This window comes from Maniola jurtina, chromosome 25 (genome assembly GCF_905333055.1).
Source record: "Maniola jurtina chromosome 25, ilManJurt1.1, whole genome shotgun sequence".
Classification (NCBI taxonomy): domain Eukaryota; kingdom Metazoa; phylum Arthropoda; class Insecta; order Lepidoptera; family Nymphalidae; genus Maniola; species Maniola jurtina.
Window position 1 is genome coordinate 1,756,291 of NC_060053.1, and position 15,621 is coordinate 1,771,911.

Genomic DNA, 15,621 nt, shown 5'->3' on the forward strand with positions numbered 1-15,621 from the left:
CGACAGAAAAACAATTTTACTTTAATATTTCAGCGTTAAGACGATCGCAGTCGGGTTTTAGTTTTCAACTTGTTTAATATTAATATTTTCTTATTAGCTATTCAATCATAGGCTAGACTGTAAAAATAGTAGAGTACCTGTTGATACTGTACGATAATTTCAATGAGCAGAGCTTACTGCTTAATTTTGATGGGATTTGTCATAAGAACATGAGGCTATGTACTCGTAGTCTGAACTTTGATATAATTTCATATGCCATAGTGCACCGCGTCCCGTTTTAGACTTTTACAACTTCCTTCAGATGTTATGGATCGCGTTTCCTCCGACCTTTGAACAATCCGCATTATTATTGTTTTATTGGCAACATTGAGCGAGCTGTTTTCATTAAGAGGGGTCTTTCCGTCACTCGCTTCATACAAACGTAGTTCCAATTTTATTTGAATATCAAGCAACCAAAGTCCATGAAATTTAACAGACATATTCTAAAAACTAATATCTATGTCTGTCTGTGGTTTTCCAGATTTCTGTTAAAATATTCGGTTTCAAAGTTACGCGGTCTTAAAAATTTACATACAATTCTTTGAGTCCCTGTAATTTTAAAACTACATATTTTTAGAAAAATCTAAAACACCACAGACACAGGTATTAGTTTCTAGAATATGTCTGCAAAATTTCATGGTCTTTGGTTGCTTAATATTCAAATGAAATTGGAACTACGATTGTATGAAGCGAGTGACGGAGAGAGCCCTGTGAAGTAACGCTTCTGGATATTCATCATCATCATCACCGTCAACCTACAGGCGTACATAGAAAAGTCCCTTGGGACCCCAATGTCTATAGTGTTTTCGAATTATGTGCCCAGCCATTGCCACTTCAGCTTCGCAACCCGTTGAGCTATGTGGCTTATGACTAATTCTGGTTCTCCAACGGATCTCCACACTTCTGATTTGATCACGTAGGTAAACTCAAAGCATAGCTCTCTCCATCGCGCGCTGAGAGACTCCGAGCTTTCTTATAGGGCCCATAACAGCGGTCTATTATTATGTTTTCACTGGCAACACGCACTATTTCAACTCTTTGGTCTTCAAGTATCGCACTGTTGGAAGTCCTTGGTCTTCAAGAAAGGATTAAGAACAGTATCTCCTAATAACAATACATGTTGGGGTCCAAGGTGCTAGAATAGGTACCGACCTCAAAGCTTTGGCGGACATCCTTCTAGGTGTATAGACACCATCAAATAGTCCATTGCAAGAGCCGCTAGATGGTTGTGACGTAAGACCGTGATATGAGGAAGTCCCTATAAGAGACCTATGCCAGTTTTCCCTTCCACCTATAATATAAGTACCTTCAATTCAAGAGTGAATAGGTATCTTCTAGGCAAGCGCGCTCCATCTTAGGCTGCATCATCACTTGCTAGCAGCTCTGATTGCAGCCAAGCCCTAGTTTAGATCACACTTCACACTATCACATTAATATTATAAAGGCGAAAGTTTGCATGTGTATGTGTGTGTGTGTGTGTGTATGTTTGTTACTCTTTTACGCAATAACTACTGAATGGATTTGGCTGAAATTTGCAATGGAGATAGTTAATATCCTGGATTAGCACATAGGCTACTTTATATCCCGGAAAATCAAAGAGTTCCTACGGGATTTTAAAAAACCGAAATCCACGCGGGCGAAGCCGCGGGCATCTTCTAGTGTATAATGAAAAAAAATGTCCAGCGGTGGGCATCTATCGGTTGAGGATTTTAAACCCATGTGTTGACCGTTGCCTTGTTTGTTGTTTGCAGTGACCTGGAGCCGGGCGCGGTGACTGCCCCGTCGGGCAGCTCGAGCAGTTCGAGCTTGTCTTCTAGAAGTAACGAGAGCAACACCGTCGCCGCGGACCAGCAAGGTGAGCGGAGAAGATTGTTCCTTCTTTTTCTCTTCTTTTTCTAGCTTAAATGTTAGTTCTAAGTTCTACGTCGAATATCAATTTACTAGCTTACCCGACTACGCTTGAGTTTAAAAAAAATCGGCATGGAGGTGGAATTTCCAAAAATCCTGAAACACGTACCATTTTACACCGAAAGCCCCAATATTCATGGATATTACACAAAAAATGTGGGAGCTGTATCCAAGTTTCATCCCTTAATTAACTCTCTTAGGGTTGAAATTTCCTAAAGTCCTTTTTTAGCGAGTGCCTACGTTTTAAAGGAACCTGCTGTCAATATTTCAAGTTCCTAACTCCAGTGGTTTAGGCTGTGCGTTTATAGATCAGTCAGTTAATCTAGAATAGTTTTGCGTTATTCAAAAACACCATAAATTCTAGGGTTAGCCATCTTATACCCTACTTTTTGTCACAAAATGCCAATATGACACGGTCTACTGATGAGACATGAACCTTATATCTATGTATGAGGTTTGGAAAGTCTTTATGAGGTCTGTATGTTTTTTGCCGGTCGATTTAGTCCTCTTAATATGTATTTGTTTACAGCCTCGCAGTCCGACTGGTCGGAAGAGGAGGAACCTCTGGCCGCGCAGTGGTCGGACAGCTTGCCGACGCTTGTGCGCGAGTCCATCGTCCTATCGGCTAGGATCCGGAAACGACAAGAAGTCATACACGGTGAGATAACATACCAGAATACAACCAAAAATAAGGTGGCCTGTAAAATTTATTCAGGATTTGCTTTAAAAAAGAATATTAGCCATGTTTATCATGACTAATCCTTCCCCTCCAACTAAGCGTAAAGCTTGTACTAGGAGTAGATACGAGAATAGTGCAACAGATGGGGTTTCAAACGCCGACCTTTTGGAATTCAAGATTTTCAAGATTCTTTATTTGCAGAAACATTTTTTAAAATATTGTCCGTCCAATCCGCTCATTTGACCATTGAGCTATTGAGGCTGTTTATTATCCTTTAATACATGATCCTCATTGTTAAGGGTCGTGACCCCTTTCCATTAAATAATGGTAAGAGCTCTCCCGGGATAATAATGCGGTGGGTTCCCAGATCTTTTCGCATACAATTTGACTAAAAGAACTCTTAGGTTAATTTAAAGTTACTATCAGATGTTAGTAATATAATACCAGGACCGACAGCTTAAAGTGCTCTCCGATGCATGGAGGCCAAATACCAAAAGGCCAAATTCGGACCTCCAAACTTGGCCAGCCATTCAGTTACCGACTTGGATTAACGTCGCTTAACAATCGCAATCGATTGATATGCGTTGTTAAAACAAAGCCACACGTATCTCATTCAAGATTTGTTTCCTTAAACCTTTTAATTTATTATTACAGAGCTAATCGTCTCCGAAGGCTCCCACGTCCGTTGGCTCAAGGTTCTCGGAGTGGACTTCCTCAAGCCTCTGGAGAGGCAGCCCTCCCTCTTGCCGGCTGAAGAGCTTCGCGCCCTCTTCCCTAACCTCCCAGGAGTGAGGGAGAGGCACGCGAGGCTATACGCGGAGTTGAGGAGTGTGAGGAGTGAAGCACCCAACCACGTGGTGCAAATACGACCAGTTGCTGACGCCATGTTGAATACCGTGAGTTTGAAAATCTTTTTAGGGTTAGGTACTCGAAGGATATCAACGGGACCCATTTATATCTGCCTGTCAGCGGGCTGTATCTCATGAACCGTAATAGGTGGTATTTGAAATTTTCAGAGTGTGTATTTCTATTGTAGCTATAGTAAAAATTTCAAAGTGGCCGCTGATTTGTAAGAGATTGCTATAGCAATAAGGCCGCCTTTGCACCATCTAGTATAGTTTCTTCTAATGTTTTCTGTATATATGTTTGTGTGTGGCTATAAAGTATTCCAAAAAAATTGCCACCACGAAAATCAAAAGTATCTTATAGATTTTGTAACCAAATTAGTTTTAACACTTATCAGAATTTCTAGTGCAATGTTAAAATGTCCAAAGCTACGAGTATCTAAAATTTTTATAGAAAACTATTTTAAAATTAGAGAGAGAGATTATTTAGAATTATATGTATATTTGCGTTGTAATGTATGGAACTGTATGAAACATGGCACATCGCTTGCGTGACGCGTGGACGTATGCGTAACCCCTGTGTGTTAGGGGTTTACGCGCGTCACTACGCACGTATCACGTGACGTGCTTGGTGTGAATCGGCCTTTAATCAAAAAACTCGCACTCTTAGCTCGGCGACTCCGGTTACGCTACTTGCCTATCCAAGTTCTGTCGAGGACAGCGCATGGCATTGGACTCCCTCCGAGAGAGAAGAAGGAAGAACAAGGAACTACACCAGTTCCTAGCGGGAAGGGAACAATTGCCCAGATGTGGGCGATTGCAGTTACGAGATTTACTCGCTTGCGTGTGGCAAAGGTACGTGAACTTACTAATGCGTTCTATACTCGGGAAGAACTTAGTATAGCGCTTTCTCTGTTGCGTAATCCCATACAAATGACAGAGACAACAATCTTAGTGGGCGTTCAAACAATCACAAACGAAACTCACGTTTTCAAATGTTTTTTGAAAATATTTTCGAATTGAATTTCGAATGTTTTTGAAAATATATTTGTGATTGGTTGGTGACTCAAAATTGTTAACACCTACTGAGATTTTTGGCTCTGTCTCTATCATTTTTATGGGATTATGTAACAGAGAGAGCGTTATACTAACTTCTTTCTGTGGATAGAGTATAGTAATTAATACGTAGTTTTTTAGTAGCAATGATTCACCATAGAATCCTCAGGCTACTTCTTTAGTAAGCTGGAGGTTTCTATGCTAAGCGTACCGGTACGCAGTCTCTACTCAAGGACCTCTTAGCTTCGTTCTAAACGTGGAAAATGGAAACATATTATTAAACTGATTGCGTGTTTGAAATTTCCACATTAACTTCCATCACTTCACATCATTTTGAATGTTTTGTCCAGGCTAACAAAGTACCAGCTCTTATTAGAGAGTATACTCAAGACAGTCGCAGAAGACGTGTGTGAGAATGAAGAAGTCGACAGTGTAGACGACATCGCTCAGCTGAAAAAGGCTTTGAATGTGGCTAAGGATGTGCTGCATAGTGTTGACACGGCCATACGGACTGCAGAAAATGAGCATCGGTAAGAGACCTTTTCATTTTAATACTAGTTTTATTAGAGAGTATACTTAAGACTTCGCAGAGGACGTGTGTGACAACGAAGAAATCGATAGTGTGGATGACATCGCTCAGCTGAAAAAGGATTTGAATGTAGCTAAGGATGTGCTGCATAGTGTTGACACGGCCATACTGACTGCGTTGGGTTGGGAGACGACTTTTTCATTTTTATTTAGCACTTATTGAAGAGAATACCCCTAAACGATCGCAGGGAACATATTGTGTGAGAATGAAAAATCGATAAAATTCATTATTCAAAATACATATTTTTATTCAATTAAACTTTAACAAGTACTTTTGAATCTTCAAAAGCATCTACCACTGGTTCGGAATGCCTTTCCTACCGAGAAGAACCAGCAAGAAACTCGGCGGTTGCTCTTTTCAAAGATTTTTATTGTGTGGACTACGTCACTCACCTGAATAAGGATTTGAATGCCCAATTAAGATGTCATCACTATTGTTCCAGGTTGCGCTCAATCCAGAACAAGCTGGAAGTCCGCATCCCAGGCGGAGTAGGGGGGAGTGGAGGGGAGTTCGACGAGTTACGGAGGCTGGATCTGACGTCGCATTCGCTGCGGCACGAGGGTGAACTGTCCCTGAGGACTGATACTAAGAAGATAAGCGTGCTGGTGAGTATTGATACTATCTATACTTATTTTATAAAGAAAGAAAAACCGGCCAAGTGCGAGTCAGACTCGCGCACCGAGGGTTCCGTACTCGGATATTTTTTTCCGTCATTTTGCACGATAAATCAAAAACTATTATGCTTAAAAATAAATAAAAATCAGTTTTAAAATATACAAGTGAAGCCCTTTTATATGGTACCCCACTTGGCATAGTTATCTTACTTTGAAAATTAAAACATGTTTTGATTATTTTTTCTGTGATGTAACCACAAATTCACGGTTTTCAGATTTATTCCTTTACTTGTGCTATAAGACCAGCTACCTGCCAAATTTCATGATTCTAGGTCAACGGGAAGTACAGGCGCCTCTAATACATTAAAGTTGAAAGACCTCAAGCAGAAGAACAAATAAGTATTCTAATGATACCTACCCCACACATCAAAATCGGTTCAGACATTTAAAAGTTTTGGTAATATAAAGAGACATACGGGTGGAGCAAACCTACCTAGAAGATGCCTATCGATTGTTCTTTTGAAAGTTCCAATACTGTAGCTAGCGGATTTTTAAATATTTAGTTCTAGTTTTCTAGTAAGTTCTATTCTATGTTTCTTCTATTCTAGTAAGTTCTATTCTATGTTTCTTCTATTCTAGTAAGTTCTATTCTATGTTTCTCAGGCCCTGATGCTGGAAGACAGCCTGGTGCTGTTACAACGGGAGGGGGACAAGTTCGTGCTGCGACCGCTCGCGCAACCTTCGCACGCGGCGCTGCTGTCACCGCTCATCAAGTGGTAAGCATACACTACAGATCATCAGTCCACGGAGTCTATCCACGGAGACAAGTTAGTTTAGAGCTCTCTTTGTTACGTTATCCCATATAAATGACAAAGACAAAAATTCAGTGGGCGACAATCATTTTGAGTGGCCAACCAATCACAAACATGTTTTCAAAAAACATTCGAAATTCAATTCGAAAATATTCGTTTGTGATTGGATTGACCAGAAATAGTTGTTTGCTTGGACACTAGTAATACCACACCCTCGATACTCCATACAAGCGAAATGATTTAATTACCCTTTTTTTGGTTTTTTTTTTTTCATAAAAAATAGCGAGCAAACGATCAGACGACCTGGTGTGAAGTGATTACCGCCGCCCATGAACATTTGCAGCACCAAAGGTGTCGTCGATGCGTTGCCGGATTACTATTACCACCTATTACTATTATCGGAACACCGGTCTGTCCGCACATGATTTGTGTGTGTTAATGAATAATTATTATAGAGCCACTAGGGCTGAGCAGGGTTGAGGTCAGAGCGAAGCATATGTAATCAAGTATACATTCGTTTTTTTTGGTTTGAAACGTATTTTTTTGTTTAGGGACAAGGTTCTATTCCGGCCTAACGCGGCGGTACGCAACACGTTTTTCCTGATGAACATCAACGGTATTCAGATGCATGAACTCTCTGCTAACACCACTAATGAATACCTCACGTAAGTATAATCTTTTTTAATATAAATATAATATAATTAAAATATAATATTTTTTTTAAATAATTATAGCGGTTAAACAAGCGGTTAAACCTGATGTTAAGTGATTACCGCCGCCCATGATTATTATGATTACTAAGAAATTTCCTTCAAGTATAGGTAAAAACACTATCATAGAAATTATGAAAATGTTGACTATTGTTAATATTGCGAACAGATGGGTAAAGCACATACAAGAGTCGCCACTGGCGCGCCTCGCGGAAACCAAGCCCAGTCTCACGCCCTCGCACCAACATACAAGATCTACTGATGATTCAGGTGAGTACAAATACCCTTTCTATACTCTATCCGCGGAAAGAAGTTAGCATAGCGCTCTCTCTGTTACGTAATCCCATACAAATGATAGAGACAATAAGCTATTAGCTTATTGTTTCAAGACTGTATGAGCAAGCAAGGAGATGTTTCAAGACTGTATGAAGCCTGGGCTATGACTTTGTACGGTGTACTTGGATATAGTCCAGAAAACATTGAACAGTTTTAACTATTTATATTTTCTATAAAATGACTTTGTTTGTACAAAACAAGTATTTCTGCTTTCCGCTATACTAACTTGTTTCCTCTAATAGGTTAGCACATTTTAGACTGCATCATCATCGTCATCGCCAGCACATTGGTGAAATGGTCGCCAAACAGAACACCTGTTTTGAGGCCGCCAGCTTTTATAATGCGATTCAAAGTGTTAATTCAATTTTATTCCAGGTATTAACGTATCTCGAAATCCATCGGACGCGTCTGAAAAGTCGACCACCTCGAGTGTTCCGCCCGAAGAACCGTGCGAGAGTGAACGGGACAGAGCATCGCTAGAGCGAGACGACGCTAGTAACATCAGTGAACGCGACAAGCAGTCGTTGGAAAGAGAGGAGGAGAACGATAGGGACGCAAGATCCGCGTCTGTCGATAAAGAGGAAAATGGCGACGATAGGATCAAGTGAGTTTAAATAGTTTTTTTTACATGAAATATACTAAATAACGCCCGTGCCTTCGTCTGCGTGGATTTAGGTTTTTTTTTAATCCCGTGGGAACTCTTTGATTTTTCAGGATGAAAAGTTGCCTATGTCAATTTCCGGGACGCAAGCTACCTCTGTACCAAATTTCATATAAATCGATTAAACGGATGGACCTTTAAGAATCCCGTAGGAACTCGATTTGTCGGGATAAAAAGTAGCCTATGTCCTTTTCTGGGATGTAAGCTAATACAGTGCCAAATTTCATCAGTTAAACTGTTAGGCCGTGAAAAGCTAGCAGACAGGCAAACGTACAGACAGACACACTTTCGCAATTATTATGTTAGTATGGAAGTATGGTTCGCAATGGTAACCATCTCTGGCAACAATACAATAATTTGTATGTTTTCAGGCAATCCCGCGCGACAGTGGGGCGAATCTCAACGCATGGCGGCGACGCCTTGCCGGCTTTGGAGACGAGTGCAGCCGTGGTGGTGTCACCCCCGACCGGTGCCGTGCACACCGCGCAACGAGTGTTTTCGCACCAAGGTAGTGTATCTGACTTCTCAAACGGAACATATATTCAGTCTCAATAGCTCAAAGGTTAAAGAGCCGACTGAAATGCGAAAGGTCGCTGGTTCAAACCCCGCCCGTTGCACTATTGTCGTACCTACTCCCTTTTTTTAAATCTTTTTTTTATCGCTAGGGAATTTACGCATCTTGCATGTTGTGCCTTTGAATTCCTCGCTACGCTCAGGAATTTATTTCTGAATCACGAACGAAGCGAGTTCAACCTTAGAAACCTTTTCTTGCTCGGTGCTCATTGGTTGACACTCGCGTCAAATAACAACTTTCCAGCCTTGCATAACATATAAGTGACATAACTATTGTTTGACAGAACGGTTGCGCCGCTTGGACGAGGCCATAAGTCGTGCATTGCGCGCGAAGAGCGCGGTCGTGGCGGAACTGTTGGGCGTGCCTCCCAATAGCTTCACTCACCTTGCGGAGTTGGCCATCGCCGACACTATGGGACAAGTCGGTAAGTAACACCAAAGTATTGTACTTGAAGTATGTTACTATTAGAATAAACCAAGGATAGTTTTAGATTTACAAATAATTCATAACATGGCCGTAGCGGGGGTTCAAACCCCCTCGAGCTCCCAGACCAAGAAAAAAGTTTTTAAAAAGCATAATAAACTTGTGATATTGAATTTAACCAACCAGGTATTCATCCCATCAAGTTGAGTAAAAGTTTTTTTTCTCATGAAAGGATTCGGTTAAGACCCGGATTAAACCCAAACCCCGAAACCAATACCTGGCTACGGTCTTGATTCATAAGTAGTAGAAGTTTGAACTAACGGTTTATTAACACTTCATGCACTATAATAATTAAAATTTCATTCGTATAATGGTGCTTTATGGTAGAACAAAAAAAATCGTTTACTTGTTCCGTCAGACATTTGCGGTGGTCTACTACCGAGCGAGACCGAGAGCGCGCCGGACCTGCATCAACTGCTGTTAGCTGCGCAGGCGCAGGGTGAGTACTTACTGCTCATTTATAGTGGATAAATGCGAAAGTTTGTTGGTTGGTTTGTCCTACAATAATGTCGCAACGGAGCAACGGATCGACGTGATTTTATGCATAGTTATAGTTAAAAAGTTTAAAAACCTATAGAGTCATAGACTACTTTTGTCCTTAAAAACCGAAGAGTTCCTAATAGATTTTTAAAAAGCCAAATTCTAATAATTTAATAAAATATTTTCATAAATATGTTCTTTTTAGTCCTTAATATAGACTAAACGTGGTATTATAGCCTTATTAAAAATATATAATATGATGTGTTTCCAGCTAATCAGCTGACGGAGAGCCTGAGCGGAGCCCTAGCGCTGAGCGAAGCGAGCGCGGTGGCGGCGCGGAGCGGCCGCTGCGACTCCTGCCGCAGGCCCCGACACACGATTGAGGGTACTCCACTTAATACTTATACTTTAACTTTGCTTTTATATTTATATTTATTAGGAGACACAAAAATTATTATACACACACACATTAATTTGACATATAACTTATTAAAAAGTGTCACTATTTTTATGTCTTATACTAGACATACACAAGTTTATGTCTTCCGTAATCCATACTAAACCATACTAAAATTATAATGCGAAAGTGTGTGTATCTATCTATCTGTCTGCTAGCTTTTCACGGCCTAACAGCTTAACCGATTTTGATGAAATTTGGTATAGAGTTAGCTTACCCGGGGACGGACATAGGCTAACTCTCTCTCTAGACCCGAAAAATCAAAGAGTTCCCACGGGATTCAAAAAATTCCCCTTTGGGTGAATTCATGGGCCTCATCTTCTTGACAGAGATAGCTCGCATCCTGGAGACTACTTTTTATTCTGGAAAATCAAAGAGTTCCTACAGGATTTTTAAAGAACCTCAGTCCACGCAAATGAAAACGCGGGCATCAGATAGTTATTTATATTATATTATGGATGTTTTCTTACAGAATCAAACGAGCAACCGACCGAAGTTAACAAATCCATAGAAGAGACAGACAGACAAGAAAGAGTCAGAGATAAACTGGAGGGCGCGGAGGCCGACGCGTCCTACGACTTGTTGGCGGATCTGTCGGCCAACGAACCACACATAGACTCTGGGTTAGGTAAGTCAGACTTGAGAAAAAAACCGGCCAAGTGCGAGTCAGACTCGCTCATCAAGTAAAGCCCTTTCATATGATACCCCACTTGGTATAGTTACCTTAGTTTGAAAATTGAAAATACTAATTATTATATTTTGTTCGTGAACACGTTTAAATATTTTTTTTTGGTGATGTAACCACAAATTCACGGTTTTCGGATTTTTCCTTTTACTTGTGCTGTAAGACCTACCTACCTGCCAAATTTCATGATTCTAGGTCACTCTACACATTTAAACTATAGGCTCAAGACTGACACCCAAAGTCTCTCTGGTTGACAGTTCTAAATAACATTAGGTTTGTCCGTCCTTTTCTTATTACATTGGTAAGAATAAGATGCGAATACTCTTAGTAGCGCTCAGAATCAGTACCATTGTCTATTTTCAGACGGTGAGGCGGGCGAGGCTAGAGCCGCGCGGCTCGCGAGTCGCCTAGTGGGCGGCGTTTGCGGCATTCAGGCGGCCCTCGCGTCCATGCTCGCGGCCCTACCTGCTCTGGAGACGGAGAGGCGCGGCTTGCGAGCCGAAGTCGCTGCTTTGAGGGAGCGAGTCGACGCGTTAAGGCATCGGCACGGTGAGATATATTTTTTTTAAATTCAGATACAGGTTAGCCCTTGACTGCAATCTCACCTGGTGGTAAGTGAGGATGCAGTCTCAGATGGAAGCGGGCTAACCTAGAAGGGGCAACGTGCAACACTGCACGTTAATAACGGACATCGCTATCTATGATGTAATTTAGTAAACTTATTTAGTCGTATTAATTTTTTTTTGTGATGTAAATTCATATCACAGTTTTCGGATGTTTTCTTTTCTTGTGCTATAAGACATTGCTACTTGCCAAATTTCATGATTCTAGGTCCACGGGAAGTACCCTATAGGTTTGGATTCCCCTGCATTGACGAACACGACAGACACACAACAAGGATTCATTTTTTCTTTTGAGGTACCGAATCCTAAAACTGAATTCAATTATTCTTACAGATTACCAAATGACGGAGGAGATTTTCCCCAAAGGCGTGGACCCGTCGATACAGGTACGTTATATTTAGGAGCATTGATTGATGCCCCCACTGTTGGGTACATCGGTGAAGGAAAGCATCGTGAGGAACCCTTCTCCATATTATTCTCAAAGATGTGTGAAATCTGCCAACACCCAATTGGCCAGAATGGAGGACAAAGGCCTAAACCCTGCTTGTTCTGAGACGAGACCATGGCTTTCTTACTAGATGACCCCCTTTGGTTAGGTTTTTTAAATATCCCGTGGGAACTCCTTAATTTTTTGGGACGAAGAGTAGCCTATGCTCTTTCCTGGGATCCATGCTATCTCTGACCCTAATTTCGTCAAAATCGGTTAAACATACAACAACGGACATACCTTCGCATTTATAATATTAATAATATGAATTAACCTATTAGTATTAAGTTGATTAAACAATTTTTTTCATCAACAGGACCAACCAAGTAACGGGGGTTGATGTGACTTCATGCCGTTAGTCTTAAATCGAACTGAGGACACCGGGCCTGAGCCGCGCCACCACTGAGACATCGCGACCTATATGACGTCACTCAACTAATCAAACTTGACGAAAACGCGCATTTTTTTCCAAAAAATCGACCTATATTTTCGTAGAAAGTTTTATCAAAATCGATTTAGCATTTTTTTTTTGTTTTCATAAAATCAATCGAGTAAAGATACCGTACTAATATAATGCTGTGTATATTTTGTAATTTGTAATCATTATCTGTTACCTTGTCATTATGTTTGTAAGTAAAAATCAATTGTTAGTAATATTAATAAAGTAATAGTTTTTCTTCTTTAATTTTAATATTCCATGTATAAGATTAAACTTCATGTGATTGCTTGTGTATAAAATATTTTTTTTTTGCGTAACAGTTTATATAACAAATATATATTACATAATTTAATTGTAAATAATTGTACGTTATATTATATTATGTCGGTATAGTGGCATCGGTTTTTGGAATAAAAAGTATTATTTTGACAATATTTATACACAAAAAGTTTGCTTGAAATTGTTATATTAAAGTATCTATCAATTACATTGTAACAAGTGGCCCATATATTACAAAAAAAAATACACAAATTAGTTCTTGTCAAAAAAATATTTTTTTATAATAATAAAAATTTGTATTTTTTTCTTACAAAAATCAGAATTTTTATTTTAAGTCTGAATATATTTTCATATTTTTCTCCCTCGAATCGGTATTTTATTTATTTTGATTTAACTTTTTTCTTTTACTAAGATAAAACAAAACTAATGTATGGGCTTACTTTAATTCCGCGCGCGTTGTACAAACACAGACAAATGTCGATATGTTTATTATAGTTAAGATTTAGAGATGTATAATAGATCACCACCCCACACCAAGTGCCCAGAGAACTAGTACCTTGCAAATGCCATATTATTTGACGTGTGTAAGTTGCATAAGCTGTTTAATTTATATACGTTTTGACAGGTCCAGCGACATTGATTGTTGCTACGAAATGGATGGGTGATCGATTTTTTAACTCACTTTTTCCAATGTATACCATTTTATATATAACTAGGTAATGCTCGCGACTTTGTCCGCGTGGATTTAAGTTAAATCCAGTGGGAACTCAAACTAACAATCAAACACACTTTCGCATTTAAAATATGGGTAGTGATATTTAATTATAATAGGAATTGAATTATTCCCCGTAGATACGTATTGAAAATACGTTCATTTATATTATTGTATTTATATAAATATATTATAAAGCTTTGTATATATAAAATGTATACATTAGAAATGATTATACCTAAGCATTATATTATATAGACTAATAAACATTGCCATTGTAACTGTGTTTTTGAAAAATATACTGTAACCACCTTTCCATAGGGGTCTTTTTGCTATCAAAAAACAACATCATAAAAAAAATAATTTTGATTTACTAATTGAATTACTTTCAATTACATTTTACAATTAACCAACTAATTGGTTACATTATTTGAATCATTATATTTTGTTTTTCATAACTTATTAATTAAACTTCAAGATACAATTTAAAACCAATTAATTGGTTAAATTATTATATAGATAAACTCTGTTACATTACTCCGTATTGGACAATAAGCGATTATTAATAAAATTCAAATTTGAAATATTTGAAAAGAGATGTTATAAGGAAATTAAGTTTATTTTTGCACGTTAAATTGAAAAATAGACGTTCGAAACTATTTTTAATAAACATGATTTATTTGGTGAACCCATTAATTGGTTAACTTCCGTTAAATATCATGAGGACCTCTAATGAATGTCATTTAACGTAAAGAATACGTAGTCTATATATTTTGTATCGTAGGCTAGAATTTAGACCAAAAGAACCCATCCAAGTATACATATAATATGTGATGTTATAGCACGAACTTTTGCGATGCGATTTATTGTAAATAAACGTATTTACAGGATTTGATGGAGCTCCTATCGGCTCGAATGTAGAACAGAAACCTTAAATTATTATTGCTATATATGTATAATCGGTTATTTAATAATGGTACGTGTATGTATTTAACGGGGTGTATGAAGCGTTTAATAAATTATTCAATTAATTGGTTAACTGTAATTACAACAAGATAATTATACCCCACAACAACTCTCAGATGACGTAGACAAATGATGGGAATCAAAAACTGGGAAGACCATTTGAACCAAGGCCAATAGGCTACTACCTTCCAAAAATGATTCTCGGTCAACCGGAAGTACCCTATAGGATTTCTTGACAGACATACTGACAACAAAGTGATCCTATAAGGGTTCCTTTTTTCCTTTTGAACCCTAAAAATCAAACGGCCAATTTGAATGTCAGTATGTGGGTGAAGTAATTACATTAGAAGATATTTGTTTGACATATTTATTTGATCTGGATTTTAATTCTTAGGAGAATCCTTATGTGGTCGATTAATAAATTAAAACTGGATTACTATTTTTGTTACTGAGTAGCTATTCACCTATATTTTTTAAACACTTTATTAAATTCATGTAAGTAGTTTTTTTCTATATACTTATATCTTCATATGCCCCAAACTTTTTATAAAATTATTATATAAAGTATTGGATATACCTACTCCGTCGCTTCCTAGCTTCCGTACGACAGGATTACTGTAACAAATAGATAGTTGTATCAATAAAAACCGTTACAAAGATATCTTTCACTGTTTTATTTGAATATACCTTTTATTTACCTAAAAATAACATGTCTTATATCCCGGCCATACTAACGACCATCGCCGCGATGTTCAACGGCGTTTCTCGTTAAACGTAGATGTAGCCACGATTAACGTACAACGGCATTCACAGAGCCGTTTGGCGTTAGACGATTTAAAGCCCAATTCAATTTGCATTAGACGTTAACTGTTCCAGTGTGGCCACTCAGTTTAACGCGTTGATTATCACGATAATTATGGCGTTTTTGGCAGTGACGTTAACTGTAATGTGGCCCGAGATTAGGGTGCTTCCATATTGAAACCAGCCCCCCAAATTGTGTAGGAAAAAGTAATCAACAGCAAATTCTGCCTCTTGATTGGTTAAGTTCGCTGCTCAATTTTTTCACAGCCAATCAAGGGAGTAGAATTTGCTACCAGTTGCGACGAATTCGTTTTTCTTATAATATAGAAGCATGTTTCCAATTGTAGAAACCTGTAATTAAAAGATTAAAAAAAAAAGGTTTCCCA

General features: G+C 38.7%; 1 protein-coding gene across 4 annotated transcripts in view; it reads left to right on the forward strand.

The window, feature by feature from the left end:
• The window catches only part of LOC123878207 (rho guanine nucleotide exchange factor 11), a 207,419-nt gene extending 192,326 nt beyond the window's left edge, over nt 1-15,093 (forward strand). For all 4 annotated transcript variants that reach the window (XM_045925328.1, XM_045925330.1, XM_045925331.1 and 1 more), the window contains 18 exons: nt 1,791-1,894; nt 2,477-2,605; nt 3,281-3,522; nt 4,142-4,326; nt 4,878-5,057; nt 5,559-5,721; nt 6,394-6,506; nt 7,094-7,207; nt 7,422-7,522; nt 7,964-8,192; nt 8,621-8,757; nt 9,107-9,247; nt 9,665-9,745; nt 10,058-10,171; nt 10,716-10,871; nt 11,292-11,477; nt 11,885-11,937; nt 12,355-15,093. In XM_045925328.1, coding sequence (XP_045781284.1) covers nt 1,791-1,894; nt 2,477-2,605; nt 3,281-3,522; nt 4,142-4,326; nt 4,878-5,057; nt 5,559-5,721; nt 6,394-6,506; nt 7,094-7,207; nt 7,422-7,522; nt 7,964-8,192; nt 8,621-8,757; nt 9,107-9,247; nt 9,665-9,745; nt 10,058-10,171; nt 10,716-10,871; nt 11,292-11,477; nt 11,885-11,937; nt 12,355-12,378 — 2,452 coding nt within the window. In that variant the 3' untranslated portion in view covers nt 12,379-15,093. The remainder of the gene's footprint in view (nt 1-1,790; nt 1,895-2,476; nt 2,606-3,280; nt 3,523-4,141; nt 4,327-4,877; nt 5,058-5,558; nt 5,722-6,393; nt 6,507-7,093; nt 7,208-7,421; nt 7,523-7,963; nt 8,193-8,620; nt 8,758-9,106; nt 9,248-9,664; nt 9,746-10,057; nt 10,172-10,715; nt 10,872-11,291; nt 11,478-11,884; nt 11,938-12,354) is intronic.
• The last annotated feature ends 528 nt before the right edge of the window (nt 15,094-15,621 follow it).